The 24399-nt window shown below is 35.3% G+C and overlaps 3 protein-coding genes and 1 non-coding gene across 6 annotated transcripts in view; 2 read left to right on the forward strand and 2 right to left on the reverse strand.

The window, feature by feature from the left end:
* Nucleotides 1–24105, forward strand: part of LOC149578454 (mannose-P-dolichol utilization defect 1 protein homolog 2-like) — a 110128-nt gene extending 86023 nt beyond the window's left edge. For all 3 annotated transcript variants that reach the window (XR_016364464.1, XR_016364463.1, XM_089829216.1), the window contains one exon: nt 23752–24105. The gene's annotated coding sequence lies outside the window, so the exon portion shown is untranslated. The remainder of the gene's footprint in view (nt 1–23751) is intronic.
* LOC149578455 (U6atac minor spliceosomal RNA) lies at nt 3758–3881 on the reverse strand. Its single transcript, XR_016358089.1, has one exon. It is a non-coding gene; the product is annotated as a U6atac minor spliceosomal RNA (small nuclear RNA).
* Nucleotides 6509–8482, reverse strand: LOC149578456 (uncharacterized). The gene is made up of 3 exons (XM_089800493.1): nt 7344–8482; nt 7057–7209; nt 6509–6918 (listed from the first exon to the last, which is right to left on the reverse strand). The coding sequence occupies exons 1-3, from the start codon at nt 7405–7407 to the stop codon at nt 6509–6511; spliced, it is 627 nt and encodes a 208-aa protein (XP_089656619.1). The 5' UTR covers nt 7408–8482.
* LOC149578457 (7-deoxyloganetin glucosyltransferase-like) lies at nt 11397–13299 on the forward strand. The gene is made up of 4 exons (XM_089800505.1): nt 11397–11432; nt 11549–11609; nt 11695–12071; nt 13243–13299. Exons 1-4 carry the CDS (start codon nt 11397–11399, stop codon nt 13297–13299), a joined length of 531 nt encoding a protein of 176 aa, XP_089656631.1.
* Nucleotides 24106–24399: the final 294 nt, after the last annotated feature.

The raw sequence follows: 24399 nt of genomic DNA on the forward strand, positions 1-24399 counted from the left end.
TGGTATCATAAAGATGAAGACTTATGAGGGAATGCGACATGATATTCAGTACTTGTGCGAGCACCCTGGTTGGTTAAGATCCATCTTTAAAAATAAAGAAGTAAATGAAAAATATTCTTCTAGTGCACGAAACAATGATAAACAAAAAAATGAAAAGAGGTTCATAGCAAATCATTTGAATGGAGATAGTGCCTTGGTCGATAAAGAACAGGTGACAAATTTGCAGAGTGACCCTTTGGACATGCTTGCAACTATTGTTAATGAGTTTGTGCATGAAGAGTTAAAAAAAGCATCAGCCTTGGGATTGACTTTAGATATTTCCAGTGATAGTGGTTTAGATAGACATAGGTTGGGTGATGGGTGTTTATGAAGACACCAGTGTTGTGTACCTCTCTCATAGGGGCAACTAGCTACGAGGAGGACAGTGACCACAGTTCTTTGAGAATAAACTAAAAAGCCCTTTAGCATTTGGGATCTGGATGTGATAACACCTAAGTATGATGAAGATCCTACATAGGATGAATTTTGTTTTGATTGTGATGATGATCTGATTTTTGGGCAAAGTGCATGCACAGAGGACACCATCAATGAATCTAATGATAACTTTGAAGCATAATTTGAATTATTTTTGCTTCAAGCTGATTTTGAGCTAGGACTTCATGAGATTGTTGATCCGCATCCTATTGTTGAGAATCTTCATAATAGAGAGGCTTGAGTGATTTGGGACAGCTATGGAGTTAAAGTTGATAAGTATGAAAGTTACTTATTTTAGTAATCATCAAAGCAGCAGTTCATTATTTTTGCATGAATGTGATTGGAAGAATCAATTGGTGGGTGTTCATAACCCATTGTTTGAGATGGGTGATGATATGACATTTGACAATTCTCTTTTTTAGTTGGATGATGGAACAACTCTTGGTTGCAGTACTGCGTTTGTTGAAAATATTAAGGCATGGGATCTAGAGGAAGATTCAAAACTTACTTTAGTGTATGGTTTTCAGCCTGTTAATGATCCGAATTCACCTAATGAGGGGATTAGGTACCCTCTTAGGAAATCATTGATTATGAAATTTGTATCCAAGGAGACAAATGAAGATTGCATTTGGTGTGATATGACACTAGGAGATTTTGACAGGTTTCCAAATGAGGTCATTGAGTTCGCTGCAATTTTCAGAATAGTAGCAAGGAGAGGAGGTTTCAAGCTTGACATTTATGTAACTCTTGATAAAACAATCAAAGACCTAAACATGAAAGCTACATATCTGACAACCTGTCCCTTGGAAGGAGTAATTTTTCATCACATACTAAGTTCTCTTTGGGGTTAGTTTTGAAGTCAAAAATTGCTCCTTGCACCTTAAATGTTGATGGCTTCATGGATGAAGACACAAATTTCTTTGGTGTGCATGTCAATTTGGAAGGCACTTTGAGTCTTGGTATGCACCTTTCTAGCCATTATCTGATTCTTTTGCTTCCTCTACATGCAGATTGGAGAAAGATTCCCAGAAATAATTAGATCTTTGATCAAATGAATACTCTTGGGAGTGCTCTTTGGTGAACAATGGCTCAGATTTTCAGTTGTCTACTTGCTGATTGGTTGCAGGTCTGTGGCTTCATTTCATGGTTCACTCTCATTCAGAGGAGTTGGTACACTATTCTTTTTCAAAGAAGTGAGGTTTTCCAGTTGGTGATTATCAGAGGAGTTGGTACACTATTCTTTTTTGAAGAAGTGAGGTTTTCCAGTTGGTGATTGCTTGGAAGTGTTTCCCAGTATTTTTTAGTTGTAAATGGCGCAGTGCTATGCCTTTCACACATGCTTGTATTTGAGAAATAAATTGGTATTTTTGTTGTTCTCTGTGTAGCACACTTTGATCAGATTGTGCCTTGCTGACTTCAGTCATGAATAATAGTGGTTATTGTTTACTTCAATCCTTCCTAATTCAAAGTGTTCATCTTATCAAGGTATGTGTTGTAAACTTGGGTAGTTGTCTCTCAATGATGGTTCTGGATAGCGAATTTCCACATGTTTTTGTTCATCCTTTAGGGACTCTTCGTGTTGGAACAATGAAATAATTCACAAATCTTCATGGTTGTGGCAATACAGTACAATGGAAGCATAATAAATCTCTGTGGCTCAGTGATAATGATCTTGTTGAACTCTTGCAAAGGATTACTTTACATTTAGCATGAATATTGGAGGACTTTGTGTTTGTCTTTTGATTCTATGTTACATCTTGACAAGGTATACTGAGGAATGGAGTTGTAGGAAAAATCTCAGACACAGAGTTGGATGATTTCTCTAGACCAACAAAGTACTTTATGGTTGTGGTTGGTTGGTAGAAGTGATTTGATCATAGGAAATGACTCTTCAATTATTTTCCATATTCATGTCTCCTACACTTTTATTAGGTTTTTGTATTGATTACCAGTGGCCTTACATTTTCATGTTGGTTATGGAGACTTCTTTCCAGAAAAAAATGGTTGCTGAACCTTTGCAAGCTACATGGCAGTTGGTTGTGAGTGTTCTTCTAGACATGGTTTATTTATTTGTGGCTTCCACTCTTGAGAGTAGAAGTTACTATAGATACTACATGGAGATGGTATGCATTCTTTCAGATGGTGTCCCATTGATTGCAGTAGTTTGGTTGTGTTGGTGTGTTAAAAAACCTTCCATTGACACTTGGAGGTTAAGTGTCAATATTATGATCTCAATTGGAAACCACAATGACATTCCTTGGTTGGTAGATTTCAGAGTTGTGACAATGATTGATTTGCTTTAGTTTTGGGATGTCATGAGGGAATATCTTGAAGTTGGGGTTTTATGTCACAACAAGGTGCTTTTTTTGTTGCCTAGGATCGTGATCGATAATGTGATTGTTGATGTGATCTTTTATGAGCTTCCTTTGTAGGTTATATTTCATGGGAATGATTTCAGCTCTCTTAGGCCCCGTTTGGTTGCAAGAATTGGTCAATGCGGAATTCAACTATGCTGGAATAAGCTCTCTATGAGAATTCACGCATTCTGAAAATAACTTCTGGAATATCATTTGGAGTTGTTTGGTTGTCCTGGAAGAGGAATCGGTAGATGACTATTCCGTGTTTGGTTGCATCAATAAAAATAAGAATTAGAATAAGTTTTTTTAAAAATCTTAATATGAATTTATAAAAAATATTTTTTTGTTAATTTTTTAATAGTCAAATTAATTTACTACCCTCTTCGTTATAAATTGACTTTATTTGTAAGAAAGGTATATCACAGCCTTTATATTTCACTTAATATCGAGTTAAACGTGTTTCAAAGTTTAAAATGTTTAAATATTTAGACAAGGTATATCACATCCTTTAAATATATTTCACTTAATACCGAGTTAAACGTGTTTCAAAGTTTAAAAAGTTTAAATATTTAGACCTCACTTATCCACAAACATATTTGCTTGCTTAGCCCACACATTAATTTCCTAGTGAAAGCAACCCAAGTTTAATCAATTCACTTTATCACCCACGTTTTTGGATCTTAACTAGTTATTTTAAAATTATACTCAATATTGCCTAAAATTGTTTCCATTATCAGCGTGATTTTTAATATATATGTTTATTGTTAAAGAAGTCAAAAGTTACAATTTTTAATTATAAATATTTGACAACATTTAAATTTTTTTTTATTACATTTGAAGAATTTGATTATAGATACTATTCTATGCATAAATAATATAAAAAATTATGTTAAATATAACTATAAATTTGAATATAATATCAAAACTAAAATTATTTTATTTTTGGGTAAGAACCGTCAATGACTGATAGTCGTGTGTGAAGGAAAGTCCAAATAGTATTCCCGTTCTTATCAATGGAGATGCCAACCGTCTCTCCTTTTTGTCGAACACAAACATTTTAGTTTTAAATATATAAAAAAATTTAAATATACGATATTTGAACATAGTTTTATTTAGAAGGCTAAAGATAAGATTTATTTGTAAAGATAATTTTAACAAAAGTTTATAATAGATATCAAGTCCTCCTAAGCGATTTTGTCATCAATAAAAATCCTTATACAAATTATACCTATGCATTTTTTCGCATATGTTCCCAACAAATAAATGCAATTAAAAGGCAAACAAGACATCGTAAAAAGTAAATTTCAGCCTTCTGAATATTGCAACACTTGCACTCTACTCCATCATCACGCACTGTACTTGTTGTTTGTGCATCACTAGCCCATTCAAAGAATCCACATCCATTGTGTCCCTACAATAGCATATCTTCATTAGTTCCTAGTATAATAATAATTTATTCATTACGCTAATTTCTAACAAAATTAATAACGACCTTTTTCTTATTTGGGCAACACCAAAATTTGCGCCCAGGATTTTTTAGCATGTTGGAGATTTTTAACAAACAAGGGCCAGCACCACATCGACATGTTGGCACATTGACTAAAGTCATTGACCCTGCAACATAAAAAATACATTAATTCTTTTAAAAAGCAATAAAAGCTTATCTGAGTTTAGACATCAATAATAACCGAATGGAAAGAAATCAAGCCATTTGTTGTCATGACATCCATGCTGAAGTTTAGAATTGACTACAACGGAGTGGAAAATAACCTCTAACAATGTTTGCATAAAAGACATGACATTGTCCAAATTAAGACATTATCCATAGGAGCCAAACATCACAAGAGTTAAAGTGAAATGTTGATGTAGACTAGTGTAACTAGACTCGGACTTGGCTCGGACTCGGCAAGGGTAACTTGAATCGTGACCCGGCTCGGCGGTGACTCAGCAAAGTGAAAAAACCTCGAAATTTTGAGATTTTTTAGGATTTAAAGAACATTCCTTGCACCCATTATTGAATAAAGCGTAAAGACACAATAACATCATTAAATAGAAGATAATTTGATCATAATGCACATGCCACATACTTAAAGTTAAAAACTTAAAACTTAAAAGTCAAACATCGATTACATATGTACAATACTACAAACTACAAAGTTACAAACTTACAAAGGTAAATTGCTAAAAGTAAATACTATATTATTAGTAATTAAAGTCAAACTAAGATAAATCCATGCAAACCATCAAAATGTATATGTATTATCATTTATGCATTATGAAATCCAACACATCAAGATTCAATAGTCATCATCAAATTCAAATGTTCTAAATGCTGATCATATATTAAGTTACTGTTAAACAAAAAGTTAAAACAAGACTATAAGTCTACAGCTATGGCTCCTAGTCGGAGGAGTCATCATCATCGTCATCCTCATCCTCATCCCCAAACTCAGCCTCAACCTCAGGCTCAGGCTCAGTATAATCTACAAAATGCCTCTTAGTAAGGCGTCTAAGGTAGGTCCTGGATGTCTCAATAGCCACAGCATTAGCTCGTGAGGTGCGTCTAGGATCAACTGTACTCTCTGCCTCTGGCTCTGCCAATGTCTGTGAGCTGCCACTAGGAACAACTGGAGCTCTCTGGTCCTCTGCTGCCATAGCCACAGCCTCAGCCTGGCCCTCTCTATCTGCCTTGTCAAGCCACTGTAGGTCCTCATCATCAAAGACAGGATCAGTAGCCTCAGTGATCCAATCAGACTCTGGATCAACCTCCTCTAGAATAATCGGAGAGGTGTCACTATCCAAAATCTCCCTGATCCTAATGCGCAGGTTGTAGTGCACAAAGACTAGACTATTCATTTTCTGCATAGACAACCTGTTACGCCTTTTCGAGTGAATGTGCTCGAACATGCTCCAGTTGCGCTTACATCCAAAAGCGCTACTTGGCTGGCTCAAAATGCGGATGGCGATTTGCTGAAGGTTTTTGGTTGAAGGCCCAAACATTTGCCACCATCTATCTGAATTTTGAAAAAAGGAAAACAAAAAAATATTAGTCTCATTTCAAAATTTGAACTTTAAGTTTAAACTTAGAAATTTATAAACTAGATTGTATAAGGCTTAAGCTGCAATCTTTACCTGGCTGCAATTTTGTACGATTTTCTTTGCAAATTTGATTTGAAAAAATGGGCCCTGATGCATTATTATAGACATCCATCTCAAGCAATATATCTGTGGGATTAGGGGACATCTTCGATACCACTGTGTATAGGCCACTAAGAACCTCCTCATCTGCCTTGAAATCATCAAGGAAACGGTATGCCGGATTGAGGTAATAGGTTGCTGCGTGGATGGGTTTATGAAGCTGATTTTGCCATCTCCTATCAATTATGTCCCAAATAGGGCCATAGTTTTCCTCAACTCCTACATATTTGGCCTTAATAGTCTCCTTGACCCTATCCATGCCCTCATAAATGTAGCCCATAGAGGGCTTCTCACCATCAGCAACTTGTAGGAGGGCTACAAGGGGCTCGATGATCTACAAAACAATTAAACAGAAAAACAATTTAGTGAATGATGAAACTTTGCAAAGTTGCACAATGAAAATAAAACAAAAATATGTATGAGACAAATTAATTTATAAAATTTTAAGACTTAAGCTTTTAAAATTTAAAATTTAAATTTTAAATTACCTTCACAATCTTCGAACATGGCTCCCAAAAATCATCATTATCATAAATGCATTTTGTTGCATCTATCCCTGCAGGGCTGCTCGCAAAGGAGGAGGAACTCCATTCTGGACCAACAAACATGCACCTCAACTCTAACCTTGAACTCATCAAGGATTTTAGTGTGATAAAGTTAGAGGCAAATCTTGTGATACCAGGACGAGCCAACTCCTTTCCCTTCGTGTATTTCCTCATAGTGCTGAGGACCAAGGCATGATTATAGATGAACTTACAAAGATTTTTGGCCTTGGTAACACATGATTTCACCCATACAAGCTTGCCAATATCCTCTAACATGAGGTCGATGCAATGGGCCGCACATGGAGTCCAAAAGATTTTTGGGTGTCTCTCCATCAATAGTTTTCCTGCAGCAATTTTAAATTAGTTAGTAAACAATGAAAATTTTTGATGTATTAAAAAATTTTTAATTTTCAAAATTTAATGAAAAACTAAAACAAATTTTTTAGAAGTAGAACTTAGAAAGTTAGAAGTTCAAATTTTACCTGCAACAACATAATTAGCTGCATTATCTGTCACCACTTGGACAACATTGTCTTCCCCCACCTCCCTTATGACCTCCTCAATAGTCTCACATAAGAATTTTGCATTTTTCACACATGAGGAAGCATCTATGGACCTCAAAAACATGGTGGATCCTGAAAGTGAAAATTAAACAAAATAATTATCATTCAAGAATTAAGAATCAATACTCAATAAAACAAAATTTTTGTTATTCAATAATAGTATACATTAAATTTTAGACTTCAAGAAGTAGAGCATGATGAATTACCTCCGCTAGAAACAAGAAAATTTAGGAGGGTTTTGGACCTCCTATCTGTCCATCCATCTATCATGATGGTACACCCCTTTTGGCTTCAAATTTTTTTGTGGTCCTCCAACTCAAGTTTCATCTCCTCAACCATATCTAGCAAGAGGGGGCCACTCAACTCATCTTTAGTGAGGGCTTTGAACCCTGCACCACAGATGGAAACTGCATCAATCATCCCTTGCCAATAAGGAGTCCTATTACATTTATAAAAACATTTTAATTAGCATATTTCAAATTTTCAACATCAAGTTAAAAGTATAAAATTGAATATAAATTTTAAAACTTAAAACGTAAAACAATCAAATATAAATGAAGTTGAAAATTTGAAGTACTTGGCTGCTATAAATGGAATGTCGCAGAAAAACCAAAATTTGCAAATTGCTCTTACTCCAGCTTCATGTATCTCCCTATTCCAAGCCATGCTCTCAAGTGAGGGTTGTGCACCAAGAGTGGTACGCGGTACAAAAAAGTTGTCCAACTTACTAGATTTTCTGACTCTAGGACGAAGAAGAGCAGCACTACTAGAAGGGGCAGCAGTAGTAGCATCACTATAAGTGCAAGGAATAGATGTAGAAGAAGCACGAGCAACAGAAGCACTAGGACGATGGGGGGACGGGAAGAACCTTCTCCAACACAGCCTACTGACTCAGAAACATTTGCAGATGAGCGTGGAAGGGAACTAGAACCAGTCAAAGCTAACTCTTTTAATTTTTTTTTTTAAAATTCTTTTTCGTGTTCATATTTTTCCAAGGCTACATAACAAAAACGTTGAGCCTCAACAGATGTAGCTCCACAAGGCTCAATATCATGACCATGTAAGCCAGCAATATGGTATTTTAATCTATTTATCCCCCCACTATTAATGGTTTTGCAAAATAGGCATTTTGTTTGAGTTCTCTTTCTACCCGGAAATTCTATGGTGAACTTCCAACACTCATCTTTTTTGTTGCCTTCAGAGAGCTTGGGTTTTTTACCTCCAGAAGCCATTATGACTTAATTAAGGAACAATGTAAAGGTTGCTGCAATAAGACATTTTAGACCAAATATTACCATTTCAGCATTGCATTTTATGAAGATCTAAAGTAAAAAAAAAACTCATAAACAAACAAAAAAAATTATTCAAAAAACCCATAAGCATAGACAAAAAAATCATCAAAATCTAAACAATCAAGTCTTACCTCTTTCAAATGCTTTGGGAAGTGTTGAGAAGAGCTCCTATAAACTCCTTGATGATCTAAATGCAAGCTCAATGTCACAAATGCAAGCTTTTCTCCTCCTCCTTTCAGCTGGTTGCAAAACAAGAAACCTCTATTTCTCTTCTACCTCTCTCTCTCTTTCTTCTTTTCACTATAGACTATTATGGGAGCCCTTTTAGGGTTATATGAGTGAGATATGTTAAAAAAAAACATAAAAAAAATGTAAAAAATTATATTTTCAAGGCCCAGTTTCATGCCTATCGCGGCCGAGTCAAGCAGGCCGGTTCATGCAAGTCACTCGGTGACTCGCGAGTCACTCCTCGTGACTCGCTGCTCATGAGTCACAAGTCATTGTGACTCAGCGAGGTCAGCGCGGCTCGTTGACTCACCTGACTCACGTGACTCGCCGCGAGTCATGTTACCCCGATGTAGACATTATTGATATAAGCGGACACTAATACAATTATGTGCATAGTACTTCACAGTCCAGTAAACATATTAGATTCCAAAAGCATCCAACATTTCGAAAAAAATTAATTGAACTAGTAAAATAATTTGTTAATTTGTCACTATAAACTTTGTTATAAAATGTTCCATAAATTTTATAAGATGTCCTAGATTACAGCAGTTCAAACTAAAAATCCTAAAATGGAAAAGAAAACCAACCTTCAAAATTCTTGTCATGCAAGGCACAGTGAAGAAGAGATTTTTGTAGCGTGTTTCAGAGCCCAACAAAAGAAGATCTGCTACAAACATTACACTCACATCTAAGGATGATGAATTGTGCTCAAATTGGTTAGGGAGGATTTCACATGTGGGTACTGTCACATGGTTTTCGTATGCCATGAGAGCTATGCCTATTACTAGAGGCAACAATGAGTTTAAAGGATACCATGTCTACCATCAATGAGTGTACAATACTGGACCAAGCCAACAATTAGAGCTAATATATTTTAGGACTAATTAAACTATACATTTGCAAACGAATGGCTGCTTGTAATCATATACTTATCGTAGAAGACAATTACATGTGGTCTAACTCAGGCTGACCGCAGAGACAAGCATGTGCATAAACATTATCATTCATATAAACATCTTCAATATCAACTAGAAATCGAGTCAAGGATAAAAGTATACAATCACACTAAGAAATGAAAATATGTTTTCAGCTGATAAAAATCATAAGGCATGCTATGAAGTAGTCAAATATAAAGTTCAAGAAATGAAAATATGTTTGCAGCTGATAGAAATCATAATGCATGCATAACGCATGCTATGAAGTAGTCAAAAATAAAGGTCACTATAATTCGAAATAGTTTTAACAAAAACTGTAGAGTCCTCCATACTTAAGTTGTATGTATTTGACTCTCTCCCCCTCAATCATTCTCAAGAAGCCTTTTGCTCTTTTGGTTTCAATTAAAAAATCATCATAGGCCTTAATCATTGAATCTTCACTAATCCCAAGAATGCCTTTGAGGGCATCATATATTTTCTCTCCAACAGATTCAGAATCCTCTTCATCCACTTTGACAACGTAAGGCTTTAACATGCCCTCGTGGATCCTATTCATGGCTTCACAAACGGTATCCATCGAACCAGCGATGCTCGCCTTCTTTCTCTTTCCCTTCATTGATGAAGATGGTGATATTCTTTGACTACCACTTGCACTTGATTGGTTGGATTGAGCAAAGTCTTCATCCAAATGACTATCAACATCAACTGGTATACTGAAATCCCCAACATCATCAAGATCAATGGCCTCATCCATAATGTTCCCTTCCTTCGTCTCCTGAGCCGTGGTAGCTGCAGTTGCTTTTGCCATGTCATTTCCCACAATGAAGGCTAACTCATTATAGTATTGGAATGGCTGCCTTTTATACACTTTTGTGTTTTTGAATTCTTTCCTCTGCAAATTGGGAAACAATTGAAATGGTTAGTTGTCTTTCAATACTAAATTTACAAATATAAAGTTATACTTAAACAAAATGAATATTAAATACCATTTTACCTTCAACAACTCATTCCAAACACTGTCTTCAGCATCCATGCACTATGTACCTTCATTCCAAGCAAAGCCACTTGTATTTCTTAAATCTTTCATTACTCTAAATCCCGCTTTCCATGTTTTCAATTTATTCTTCAAATTATCTCTGGTCAGATTTTGCTTCAGCTCATCATTGAACCACCTTTCAATGGTAGTCCAAGCTTCCTTTTTGAAACCACCTTCACCTTTTCGACCTAGCTGTACTTTCTCTTGAAGCAACTCAAGGAATTTGTGCTCCATATCCCTAGTCCATAGCACCCTATTCATTGAAGGTGCATTGCTGACTTGTGTTTCTTCAGCCATGCTAAGGAACATAACAAAAATGGGTAAAAAATACTCGACCATATAATATTAGACCTTAATAATGTGTATGGAAAAATAAAGATGGTCAAATAAATAAACATAATTCAAACCTGCACCAATCAATATACATACAGCCACATTGTGCATCCAAAAAATTCAACATAGATTGCATCAAATATGAAAACTAAATATCATAAAGTACACTATTTGAACTTTAACACGAAATGATTTAGAGATTGTGTTTTGTGTTCTCTCTACAACTGCTGTATAACTCCTTGGATTTATTCGTCACAAATTTAAGTACTTATTTATAAAAGATAAATTTACAATATTTCATAAAACAGCAACTATGCTTGCCAACTAATTGTAGCTGATTGCCATTACATTGAGGTTTTTAACAGCTAACTGAAAATAAGGACATCAAACTGGAAAAAGGCCTATAGTTCCAGATTGCCACCTATTTATACTCCAATGAAGCCTAAACAGCTCGAAAATAATTCAGTTGTGGTAAGGTTTGCCTTATTTTAACTTTGAGCAGTGCATAATTCTATATTGCTGTTATCTTATATCCTTTCCTCATCATATTGCTGCAAATCATGCATGATAGATTTTATTTCTTCTAGCTGATTGATCAGCGTTTCACTAATGCAATAATGGCTAAAGCTGGAAGGCAGAGAGGCTTACGTTGGTTTATACTTTATAATTGAGTCATCTTGAGACTCCATAGTTCTAGAGAGTCAGCTTAAAAAATAAATTGAGAACTATGCAGTCATCTCTCAAAAGGAGCTTTTGGAGTTTGCATGGGGTTTAGAGGCGAGCAATCAGCCCTTCTTCTGGGTTATTCGTCTAGACCTCATTCATGGATCTTCTGCTGTTCTGCCTGAGGATTTTCTCGACAAAGTGAAGGAAAGAGGTTTCTTTGTAAGTTGGGTGCCTCAAATACAAGTGCTGTCTCATCCTTCTGTGGGAGGGTTTTTAACACACAATGGATGGAACTCCACATTAGAAAGCATCTGTGCAGGAGTGCCCATGCTTTCATGGCCCTTCTATGCAGAGCAATTTATTAATAGGACTTTTGTCTGCCAGGTTTGGAAGATTGGGATTTCACTGAGTGCTGATGTGACAAGGGGAGATGTGGAAAAGAAGGTGAGAAGGTTGATGAAAGGGGAAGAAGGGGAAGAAATGAGGAGGAAAGTTCGTGAATATAAAAAGGCTTCTATTAAATGGAAATATTAGTGTGCAAAATCAACAGTTCTGAAAAAATTGCTAAGGAAGTTAGTTTGGAAACTATAACACTATTATTGTGCAACAAGTACGATACACGGGTTGTTAACCAGCTCAAGTCTCTCACTAAAGCAGCTGTATATGGGTGTACTAAGTTGTTTGGCCCATCCTTGCCAATAGGAAGATGATGAATAAATACAAGTAACCATTTCAAGATTATCCGCACTACATGTTTGACACTGTAGGAAACATTCACTAGCAGGCAAGTTTTGGTTGTTAGAAAACCTATTAAAACAGATCATTTGTAATGATGCAAGGACCAGCTTTTCAAGTGATGTGATCAGAAATTGTGGAGAAGCTGTGAAATTTGTTTGAGTTGATGTGTAATCTTACAGACACGTTAGTGATTTGAAAAATAATGAAAATAACATCACTTGGCATTGCAATTATAATGAGGTATGTCGATAGTCTGTATACAAATGTGCCCATTCCTCAACAAGAGTCAATTTACATGTAATATATCCACAACTCTTCACATTAAACTTATCAACATGTATGCAAAGTGAAAAAAATACAGTAGAAAGTCATAAATTTTGGCATCCCCTGGAATGTTACAATTACAGCTTACCAAAAAGACATGATTATTTCTAGAAGCATTAAAACATTGTTTCACTAAACTCATCAAAAAAGTGTCCAAATTGTCAAGTAACCACTGGTAGCTTACAACCAGCCTTACCAAAACAAGAGCTCGGGAAGAGGGCATGGTTCTGGACATTCACTATAAAGGGCAATGTAAAGAGAAATTTTGACTAGTTTCTAACTTTGTATGACAGAGAGACATGAGGCCATTGTTTTAGGATGGCAAAATAATTCCCAAATTTTGGAGACAAGAATCTAACATTATATAAAATGAAAATATTATAGACTGAATATATACAATTACAATCCTTTAGAACATTTTCATAGGTGCCAAAAATCTTGCCTTTCAAGGGATACAAGTTTCCTTAGTAATTTGGGCAAAACTAGTGATACAAGTTTCCTTTCTAATTTAAGGCAAAAATTAAACTATGTTAGCGTTTTATATGGCATGCAGTTGTCAGTAATTCCACATTTAACAGGGAAAGCAAAACCATACGGTCATGAAGTTTAGCACTGGTCTTGTGTATCCAGGCTAAGGGATCTCCTCTTGGGATTAGCTTAAAAAAGACATGTAACATATTTTTCGATTCCTCCCAGCCAGTGGATAAACAGAGCACATTTACAAGCATTCTCAAATTGCAGTCAAGAAAGGAGGATCTTCTTACAATAATTTAGAGGAGATTTTAGCAAAAATAGAAGGGAAAGAGAATATTTAATTGATCTTTCTATGCTTTGGCTAAACATTATGCACCTCTCTATTTGAATTATGCACCTTTGCAATGGAAAATTGCATTTGAAGAACAATTGGGAAAAGTAAGTACTATGTTGTTTCAATTCATTGCATTACAATGCTCCTGAGACTAGCAGTTTTGTGTATACCTGAGACTAGCAGTTTTGGTATTATTTGCATTATTTATTTATTTTTAAAATAATTTGCAAACCTGCTTGATAATTAACTGTTCCTATTAGTTTGATTTGACTCCCCCCTTTAATACTTCCCCCTTTAATGTGGGATAAACAGTTACTATCAACATTTTTCTTTCTGTTTTGTTTCAATTCGTTGCATTACAATGCTCCTGAGATAGCTTGAATCTCCAATGCAATGCTCGTGAGTCATACAACAGCTGTCAAGCCCATCACATGGAGCTTCTCCAGGGCACCCACCATAAAATGTCCCACAGTATTTCCCATAACTCAACAATGATGCAACTGCCATGACATTTGTACATCAGTCAAATATTCAAAGTTATTAATGAGATTAATATTTATGATATATCAGGATTTAACTGTTTAGTTTTTGGTGATTCACACATGAATCTATCTTTCATGAGAATAAATGGAACACTCAGCACTCATTAGATCTAGGCGAAGCACCGGACTTCCCGGGAGGTCACCCATCCCAGTACTACGCACGCTTAACTACATATCAATTTCCTCCATGGTTACACCCACTATGCTTGCAATCCATTTGGAAAACCTTCACCAAGCATTGTGCCTAACGAACCATTCATTAGAAAGCCCCTTAAGCTCATCAACCAATAAGTAAAAGATGTTTCTCAATCAATGTTTTGAATTAGATTTTAGTGATTTAGAGAGTTTGAGTACTACAATATTAGAATAGTTGAAGATCTATAAGATAGAAAATTAGAATAGTTGCAAATCTAAGAGGAGGTTTAGCTCAAATATACATGCATTATATTCTAGAGACGCGTCTTCATATCCCAAAACACAAATAAGATGTGGAAAAAAATAGAATACAACACAAAAATGAGAAATAATACAAAGCGAAACAGCTTATGTGGCCAAAGTCTGCTGAACATTATCAGTCATGTGACTAGAGACTGTATAGCACCATACATTATAATCTCTCAAAATTCTTGACACCAACTCTTCCTCCATTGAAGACACTAGTCACAAGACAATAGCATATGCATTGAATGACAAATCAAAGAAACAAATATCATACAAACTCACACTAGTCAATATACTTACAGCCACATTATAATGATGATGAAAATGGCATATATAATTCATTCATTTGAAATAACACGTGTCAATATATATATCAAAAATATTTGCCAATATATATTCTACAACAAAATGTAATGTTCCAACTACAACTAAGCCCGCGCTCTATAGTCTTCCCACATCCTCTGAGCTATTTCATCTCGAAATTTCCCCCAATCATCTCTATCTCGCTGAGTCATCCCATATGTCTCAAGTATGGGTACATTTATCCCATCGCGCTCATCCTCTTCAGTTTCAACTTCTGTAGGAATGTTGTCCTCTATCGTAATGAAGTTGTGCAAGATGCAACATGCTAAGACAATCGTAGTCTGTGTCATGATTTGATACAATGTTGCATGCCTCAAGATAGGAAAATGTTGCTTCAGAATGCCAAATGTACGCTCTATTGTATTCCGAGGTGAGGAGTGTTGGTGATTAAATAGCTCTCGTGGAGAGTTAAACGGATTTTCTTTGCAAAACTCCTTTAGATGGTAGCATGTACACCGATAAGGGGCGAGAAATCCAAGTACATTTGGATATCCCGCATCAACCAAATAAAATTTACCCACACAAATGTACCAAAAGTATATTGATATAACTTTGACACGTCTCTCATAAAATCGAAGGAACTAAATATTAACAAGTTGATTGCACATACCAGGGGGAACTACTAGTGGATCTGATCTTGACAAAGAAAAAGCAAGAACACGACTATCTGTTGCAGACCCTTCCCAACCAGCAAGAATGTATTGAAACTTATAATCAAAGGAACACACACCCATAACATTCTGTGATAGGTTGCCTTTTCTATCACGATATTTAGCTTGGTTGTCAACATCAATAGTAATCGGTATATGGGTCCCATCTATTGCTCCAATACAATCCTGCAAATCTTGAATTTGCATTAAAAAAAATATTTTAATGAGTAATAATCAACATAACAAATATATGGCAATAGGAGATGTACCTTGAAGTAGGGATCAAAACGATCCTTCCCAAGAATTTGAGGAGTTTTTGGCTCAACGGGCAACATATAGTTAGCATGGAGCGCTAAGATAGCCCTCAAGACCTTGTGGAAGTATCTACTAATTGTCTCTCCTGAGTGACCAAAATTATGAGCTATCTTATGATTCCTCAAATTGTCATGGGGGAACATCACTAGTTGTTCTTCTAAAGTGATGTTGCAAGAATCTCCAATGATTCCTTTTTGCCTAAGAATAGTGGATAGACGAAAGAAGGTCGTTCTAGTCATACAAAGTTGGTCATGGCAATCAGTCTCATTTGATTGAATAATATTCTTATAAAATGGGATTTCATCTCTTTTGCGCTTACACCTCTCTCTTCTTGCTTCTTGTGCAGATGTTGCAATGGATATTGCAAGGGCATCAGGAGCAACTACAAGAGCAAGCATGGTTCTAGTCCTCCTACCAATGAGACCATGAATCCTTGGATCATTAGCAAAATCCATCAATGACCTAGATAAAATCAGTACCAAAGATGAGGAAAGCAAAATCTGAAACAAAATCAGTTTGCTAACATGAATATTAACCTTTAAATTATAAGCTTTCCATATACATTTTAATAGGTTATATAAGTTATTATTTTATTTAGAAGGCAGCTTTGTATACACCCAACTTCCTGTTATATTAATGAAACTAAGGTCAACAGTGAATGTGCAACAATATAGTGACATAGAACTCAAACAACACCATAAAACAACTAACGACAATTGCATCTCATACCTAATCCACTTTCTAGATTTCTAACCTTTCACTTCCATTCAATTTGTTGGCCCATATGAGTTGTTCTGTCTAACCTATGCACATAATCATTGTCATCACCAAGATATTCATATTGAATAATGTATATCACTTTTATAAATCTAGGCAACTTTCAGCATCAACCATCATCATTAGCAAAGCATGAAGAAGGTAGTTTAGAAGCTCAGTTCTAATGCCATCACAATTAGGAAGCATCTTTCCATTCAAATCATGAAAAATAGTCCATCTCCCAATTCTAATTACACAAAGTTGATGATCGTTAAAATCTTGTGAACACATTTCTAAGAATACTTAAATGCAAATGGGGTACAAAATAGGGTTCCTCTTCTTAGTGCCATGCTATAATCTCTCTTGTAATTATTTAAACAAAACCTCTGTTACTAAGAATGGTGGACTTTGCATCCCTGCATTAATTTTCTGGCATTGAACAAGATTACAATAAAAAATTGATATCAACTCCCTCACATTTACAGCCTAATATCAACTTCAGATGCAAAAAATTCTTCACTACTGATCTAAAGCGTGGTTAAAGAACACATGGAGGTAAACATTTCAAGACCAAAATGGCCTTTTGAGAAGCTACTAATGCAATTTGGACTCAGAAATAGCCCTGTCACTTTCAGGCAACTAACAAACAAAACAAAACATCAATAACTGTGATATCCCTATCCTTTGCATAAAAGTTCTCTAGCATTAAAACACATGTGCAATCAACGTGTGGCAGACCTTGAACACTTCCAAGTAGTTAGCAAGTAGAATTGTGCATAGCAATAAGCACTTTAAGAAATTAGATGTGTATATTCTTCTTGATAGGCCAGTGGCATTTTTGAAGAACATAAAGATGTAGACTGAAGCCATCAAGGAATCATTTTATTTACAAGAGTTCATAATTTTCAGCTAGCAACTTCATAAAGCATAGAGTGAAGGATACTGATAGACAATAAGATAAGTTGTGATGTGAATATCAGGATTTAACTGTGTGATTTTGAGTCAAACTCAATGACCCAGGATGTGAAAATCACACAGTTAAATCCTGATATTCACATCACAATTTGACTTGCTGTGGAAATTATCTCCTACTTATCAATAAGATAAGTTGTTCACAATGGTAGATATAAGTCAAGCAAGGCACCATTGACAAAACCATGAACCAAACACTCAAGCACACCCAAAAAACTATCCAAGTCTTGAGTAAGTGACATCAAGCAGACGATCCTAGTAAGATGCAATATATTAGTTGCCAACCATTTATATTTTTAAGATCATGGAAGTAACTTGCTATATCAATATTGTCAAAGCGCAGTTGACTACATCAAACACTTTGAACACAGCCATCAATTATTCAATGGGATATAAGGTGACAAGTACATCAAGAAGCATAAAATAGCTACTCAAAGATACACGAAAAACTCCATGTAAATTTGTAGATAAACGTTTTGAGAAACTAATACATACCCTAGTGCTTTCTCCCAATACAAACCCTAGCTTAGCTATATCATGCTACCTGGAGCTTAGAGAGTATGCTGCAGATGAATACTTTGTGCAAAGATCTCCCAGAAATCAACAAATCCTGCTAAGGAAATAAAAATCCTCATCAGTTGTCGTTAATTAAAAAAAAAAAAAAAAATGAACTTTGCAAAAACCCATCATCCGTTTCAAGAAAACATTTTACCTTTGCTTGTATTCCTTAGCAAAAACCACGTCGACTCTGGTTGGCAACAAAAGCATGGACGACGATGTCAAAAACCCTGTGCAAATCTACGACGGCAATGTCAAAAGCTCCACAAAACCATCGAGCGGCAAACTCCACAACATCGGAAAACTCCACAACATCGAGCGGCAAACCAAAAGCATTGAGTGGCAAAAGAACTCACCTTTCCTTTTCACGAACCCGATAGGACATGTAATTGAGTTTATAAAAATATGGAATAAGCATAGCTTATGCTTATTCCATGTTTTTTTAGGAATCCCGCTCTTCCCAATTTGAGGTCAAATGAGGAGAGTTGAATTCTAATTCTGAATTGGTGGATCGCAAACAAACGCGATATTGGTGAATGCATGAATTGGGAATTTCTTATTCCACCTAAATTCCTGCAACCAAACGGGGCCTTAGGTATTTTAGTTTTGGTTTTGATGATGTTCTTTTGATGTCCTTGGGTTATTATGGTTAGGTTATTTTGTCTGGGTTATTATGTCCTACAACCTACAGGACAAGAGAGTGCAACTTGAGTGTGATGGTTTATTAGTCATTAAACTTTATTAATGCATAGTCGATAGTTTGTGGGAAATATTTCAGTAAATTGTCCCCTTTATTCTATAATAGATTGGAAGCATAAATAAAAGTTATTGGGGACATAAGTGAAGGAAAGTTATGTACATGGCATGAAAATATTAAAGAAAACACAACTGCGATAAAATAGGGGCTGGAAAAGCAGCCAGGAGAAAATAGGGGTAAAAAGTGATTTTGTTTACCCCACATTGTTAATCTGAAGGAATAAGCTATTAGGAAATGCTATAAAACAGATGGAAATTCCCTCTCTCAGCACGTTTGATTATGCTTGGAGATTGAATGAATTTTGGAAGCTGTGGAGAATATTTCTCTTGGGCTTGGAGGATGCAAACCCTCTATGCTATCAATCTTGATGCCATTGAAACACATGGCCTTGAGATCCAGTTCAGACCTACAAGGTAAAATCTGAGTTTGTACTAATTGATTTCAGTTGCATAGCGTTCAATTTTCAGAATACAAGGAGTCGTGAGGCATCAGCAAATAGAAGTTTTGAGCTTTCAATCAGTCTTCATTGGAGCTGTATTTACAAGGAGGTGGTGTTTTTATGCTGGCTGAGTATTACTTTCTGACTGGCACTAAGATTGGGAGACAACTAAGCTGGGACTTACCCAGTGCTGTCATATGAACTCACAGTTTCTCAAAAAACATGAAAATCTACGTTTCAGGGTACTGTACTAGTTAAAGAACAGCTAAGTGAATTTGTATAGTGAGCATACAAGCATTGTCGCCATCTGGTGTTGGATGTGGGTCTAGAAAGAAGCTACGGACAGCAGCAAATGAATAAATATCTGGATATGCAGATCGAAATGTGGAAACAATGATATATTTTCTCTTAATTGGGACCCATAGCTCATGCCTGGAACTTGAAGAAGCTCACATTTCTTACATAAGCCAGGTCTGCAACAATATTTTCACTGAGTTGTAAACTTTATCAGTTCTGAAATAAATCTGAGTTCATTATGTTTTATCAGCAGCATGATGAAACATGCTCGTGGTTTCTTGTTTCAATCTTAATCTAGATTTTTTGTAGATTTTTTATGACTACATTTCGTATTTGCATAACTTAAAAATTCACAAACAAATTAAGCAACCACCACAACAAGCAGCAAGCTGGGAAACTCTGAATAATTAAATTGGAAGCTAACTGTTTGACAAAATTGATGTGGGTCAAGACAAGAAAAAAATTGTTCAGAAAAAGGTTGGAGGGGGGGCATATTACATATATTCTTAACATTTATACTGACTTATTACTACTTCAATTTGATGAAAGAAGGATTATTCATGTAACCAGGGTGCCAAGAGACCAATTACAATTGGCTCCCTCAAAGGTTACAGGTCCAAGCTGTATCCTATCTTGAGACTGTGAGACATACCCTCAAGGCTTCCAAGACACTGGCCCCTAACCCATATTGGGAATAGTACTATCGATTGGATTTAGACAAGCCCCTTCTTGGAAACATTATAGCCCCTTTCTTCTTTAGGTACTAAGTAATAATAGATCTGAATGTGGACATATATACATTAATGTTGCATGTATTACCAAAACTTGTATATTGTTCTGATTTTACACACACACATGCATATATAATCTTAATATATATTTTTGCTCATTTATAATCTTACTATTATATCTGCAATTAATATCATAATATTTTTGCTGAATATATATATATATATATAGTATTCTAATATAATATTATCAGCATTCAGCAATACATATGGTCCCTTGATATTAATACTCTAATATATATACTGACTAAAGTATATATTAGCCATTAATAGTACTCTGATATTATCAGCATTTTACATCACACACGATCCCTTGATATTAATAATATAATATATATACTGACTATATATAGTAGCCATTAATAGTATTGCGATATAATATTATCAGCATTCAGCAATACATATGATATGCTTCTGCTTGTGGCTGTTGAGGTTTGACATTGTCAGCTCTCTGGTCTTGGTGAGGTGTTCACTCTCTCTCTCTCTCTCTCTCTCCAAGGGCACCATCATCTTGTATTGGGGATCCTGCTGAAAGTATTGCCTAGATGGTTGTTTTCTGGTGAAGGAAGAATTACTTTGCAGTCTCTCATCCTCCTTCCATTGTTGTGGGTGAGTTGTGTACCCATGCTTGATTTGGGTTATCTGTGCTGCTAGTTTTTTGTCAATGGTCTTCTCTTGACCTTGTTGTAAATATGTTTTATTTTTACACCTTTGTTTTGTTGCTTATAATAAATAAATAAACATTACATAAATGCAACATAAACAACATTCTGAGCACACAATGAAATGGGCAAAATAACCCCTTTTCAAATCATAATTATGGAAAACCCCCAAAATTACATTAAATTTAATTCTTCAAAACGGAAACATGATTTGAATCCTTGAACTATCTATTTGCAATCTACAAACATCAATTTAAATGATCACAATTACCCAAATTTTTTTTTGAGTCAAGACCCACAAAATTCTTCATAGGCAATTTCCCACTCAAAGCAAAAATTGATTTCAAAACCATGTGGGCTTTTTAAAGGCCAAGAAAAAATGAAAACAAAGTGTCTATAGTGACTTCATATTCAAATTATAAGGGCTTTTTGAAAATAAATAAAATAATATAAAAACCTACTTAAGTCAAATAAAACTTCCATAATCTTGAATAAAATAAATCATTCATTTCTCAAGTAGTTGAATACTCATTATCGATGATTAATAAGTTACTGTTAAATTATTTAAAAAATCACTTAATTCTAAGTTATCGATTAAGGTTTGGATTCAGATTCCCAATTTTGAAAAAAAACACTTTTTTGGTGGGCTCCGGACCATGGGTATATATATGGATATTTTCAAAATGTGTGTGTGTACATGTACGTGTGTATGCGTGCATGTAGATTCTTACCTATAACATGTTCGATGTTCATTCATCATTCGTTCAAACTAAAAACATATAATAATAATATTAATAACTTAGAGGTGTGATAGTCATAAATCTATAATTGCTAATAAGATTATAATGAAATACCTTATATGCCATATTCATCATTTGTATAAGTCTCAAAATGTCATTACAGAATCTAAATTTAAATTACGAGTCATATTTTATTTTTAATATCCAAAGTCGTCTTTGAGGACAAATTCTACAGCTATTGAACAAAGCAAAAAATGGTGGAAAATACTTGAGAGAGGAATGAATGATGATCAAATGACCAAATGCATGCTTTATTAGTCGAAATTAGGGTTTAGATGCTTTTTAGATTTAAAAATAAATAAATAAATGGCATGTGGGGCCCGTTTTTGGGCACCCACAACCTTGGATGCTTGTGAATTCCTTTGGATTCTACTGAGGCATTTGGAATATGGGCCAAATCCAAGTGGAATCTGGGCAAAATCCTAGCGGAATCAGATTCAGGATCGCACCAAAATCAGGATTCAGGGGATCAACAATTTGCAAATGACCAACTATGCACAAACACATATCACTAGTCTTCCACAATATACAAGTGGGTATCCGGGCATTACCTAATGGTAACCGGAGGTATAAACATAGGCAATATAGGAATATTGCCCAAATTCAAAATGATGAATTTGGGCAGCATGAATGACCAATATGACTATTTCCTGTCACCACCATCAGGGATGTGGGTACGTTCATACCTGTGAGGTTGGTGGAGTCTATGCTCGATACTTGTTATCACTAAAACATTCACACATCAAGCATATTTTCTCATGCTGCTAGTGCAACCCCCTCTAGCTGCATGGACCCTTCTTCGACTACGGCTCCTTTGCTCCAACCTTTGGCTAATGATATGGTGACTTTCGGTCCTATTTGTTGATAGTCTCACAATGAGGGTTCCACCACCTGCTCTTCCTTGTGGCGGGAATCCTAGAGATAGTATTGTCTGAACGGTTCTTCATAGGCCTTTTTTGTCTGTCTTTGTAAGGGTCAGCACCCTTGTTTTGCTGCTGCTTAATATTAAGAAAATCATGTCACATCATCAGAGTCATCATGCATAAATGATCATCGCTGAAATCACAAGCATAAACTGCTACCCTAATCAGCAGCCATGTCATGTGATCAGAAGTATATAACTTTAATCAGGTGCATTACAAGAATACCAATTCAAAAGAATAATGTACAAAGTCACAAGATAAATCATTTATAGTCTAACTTGGATAGTAAATGAACAATGACAGAATGCAAACATGAGAGTTACTGCATATTCATTAAAAATACCTATTAATAGCTAGGACTTGTGCTTATTCCATGAATCTAAAATGGAAATAAAAAAATGTAAAAGACAAATTAAGCAATTTTTAAAAAAAAAAATAAAATACAAAAATGCCTTCTTATTTTTTTCAAATCAGTAATAAGTTGCTCCAAATCAATAGTGGACTCTTCAAAATGCATTGTACATTTCTTTAGATGTGCAAAGCCCGCTACAAACCTGCCTAAATAGTATTCAATTAATATTTGTTGCTCAACTTGTGATTTTGACTTCAATACTCTCTTTTTTTCCTTCTACGCGGCTTCAGATTGGAATGAATGTGCTTCTAAAGTTGTAGAATTCAATTCATTTTAATAGATTTTTAGTAAGTTATATTTTAATGTGTAGTTATATTTTTTTGTTGTGGAAGTACAAGGTTTAGACTGTTTATGTTTACCTGCATTGAATACCAATAGTTCTATGGTTTGACTCTCCTATATGGCTGACTTTTATTGGTCTGTAATGACCATTGTCACTGTAAGGCATCCTTGTATAGCATTTATGTTTATGAGGACTAAAGTATAGATCTGACTGTTGTTTTGTCTTTTACAGTTACGAATTTTCATGTTATATATTGTGAAAGATTTCTTATGTTTCTCTATCCTTGCACGTGACAGGGCAAATTACATGTGGTTGGAATTTCTTAATTTTGCATTTACCACCCTCCATAATGGTACTTAACAGGCACTGTGTATTTTTATTCAGTTGTCTTGATGCCATCTCATTGGCAGATTCGTCACATCTATTGATCAAATCATTAATTTTAATATTTAGCAGAAGACAAACAGAGCACTAGGCTCACCATTGTCGGAATTACTTATCGACTCCTGATCTTAAAGCAAAACAACATATGGACAAATATGTGCACCAGAGGTTTGAATAAAATCTTGTTAGTAAGCTAGAGGGAAATCATCAATAATTTTTATTGAGAACAGCATATGCCAAACTATATAATTGATTCCCTTTTAACATCTCTCTGTATGAAACTAGATAGCATTGCATTGCAAATATTCCATGCATGTTCAAATGACTAGCATAGATTCATATTTTTCTATCATTCTAAATAGAAATATACAGAAGTGATGTTTCAAATGGTTTTTACTCGTCCTTAATATCTTAGTTACCAAGAAGCTGTCTCCACTCTTGGATGCATGTTGCGATCTCTGAGAGGTATTGAGGGCCATCTCTAGACATCAGGGAATCTCAACTTATGTCTCCATAAATCACCTAGAAATATGCCTAAAAAGCTTGGAATCTTCCCATAT

The sequence above is a fragment of the Cupressus sempervirens genome, chromosome 1 (genome assembly GCF_028749045.1).
Source record: "Cupressus sempervirens isolate cs-2001-9-10 chromosome 1, ASM2874904v1, whole genome shotgun sequence".
NCBI lineage: Eukaryota > Viridiplantae > Streptophyta > Pinopsida > Cupressales > Cupressaceae > Cupressus > Cupressus sempervirens.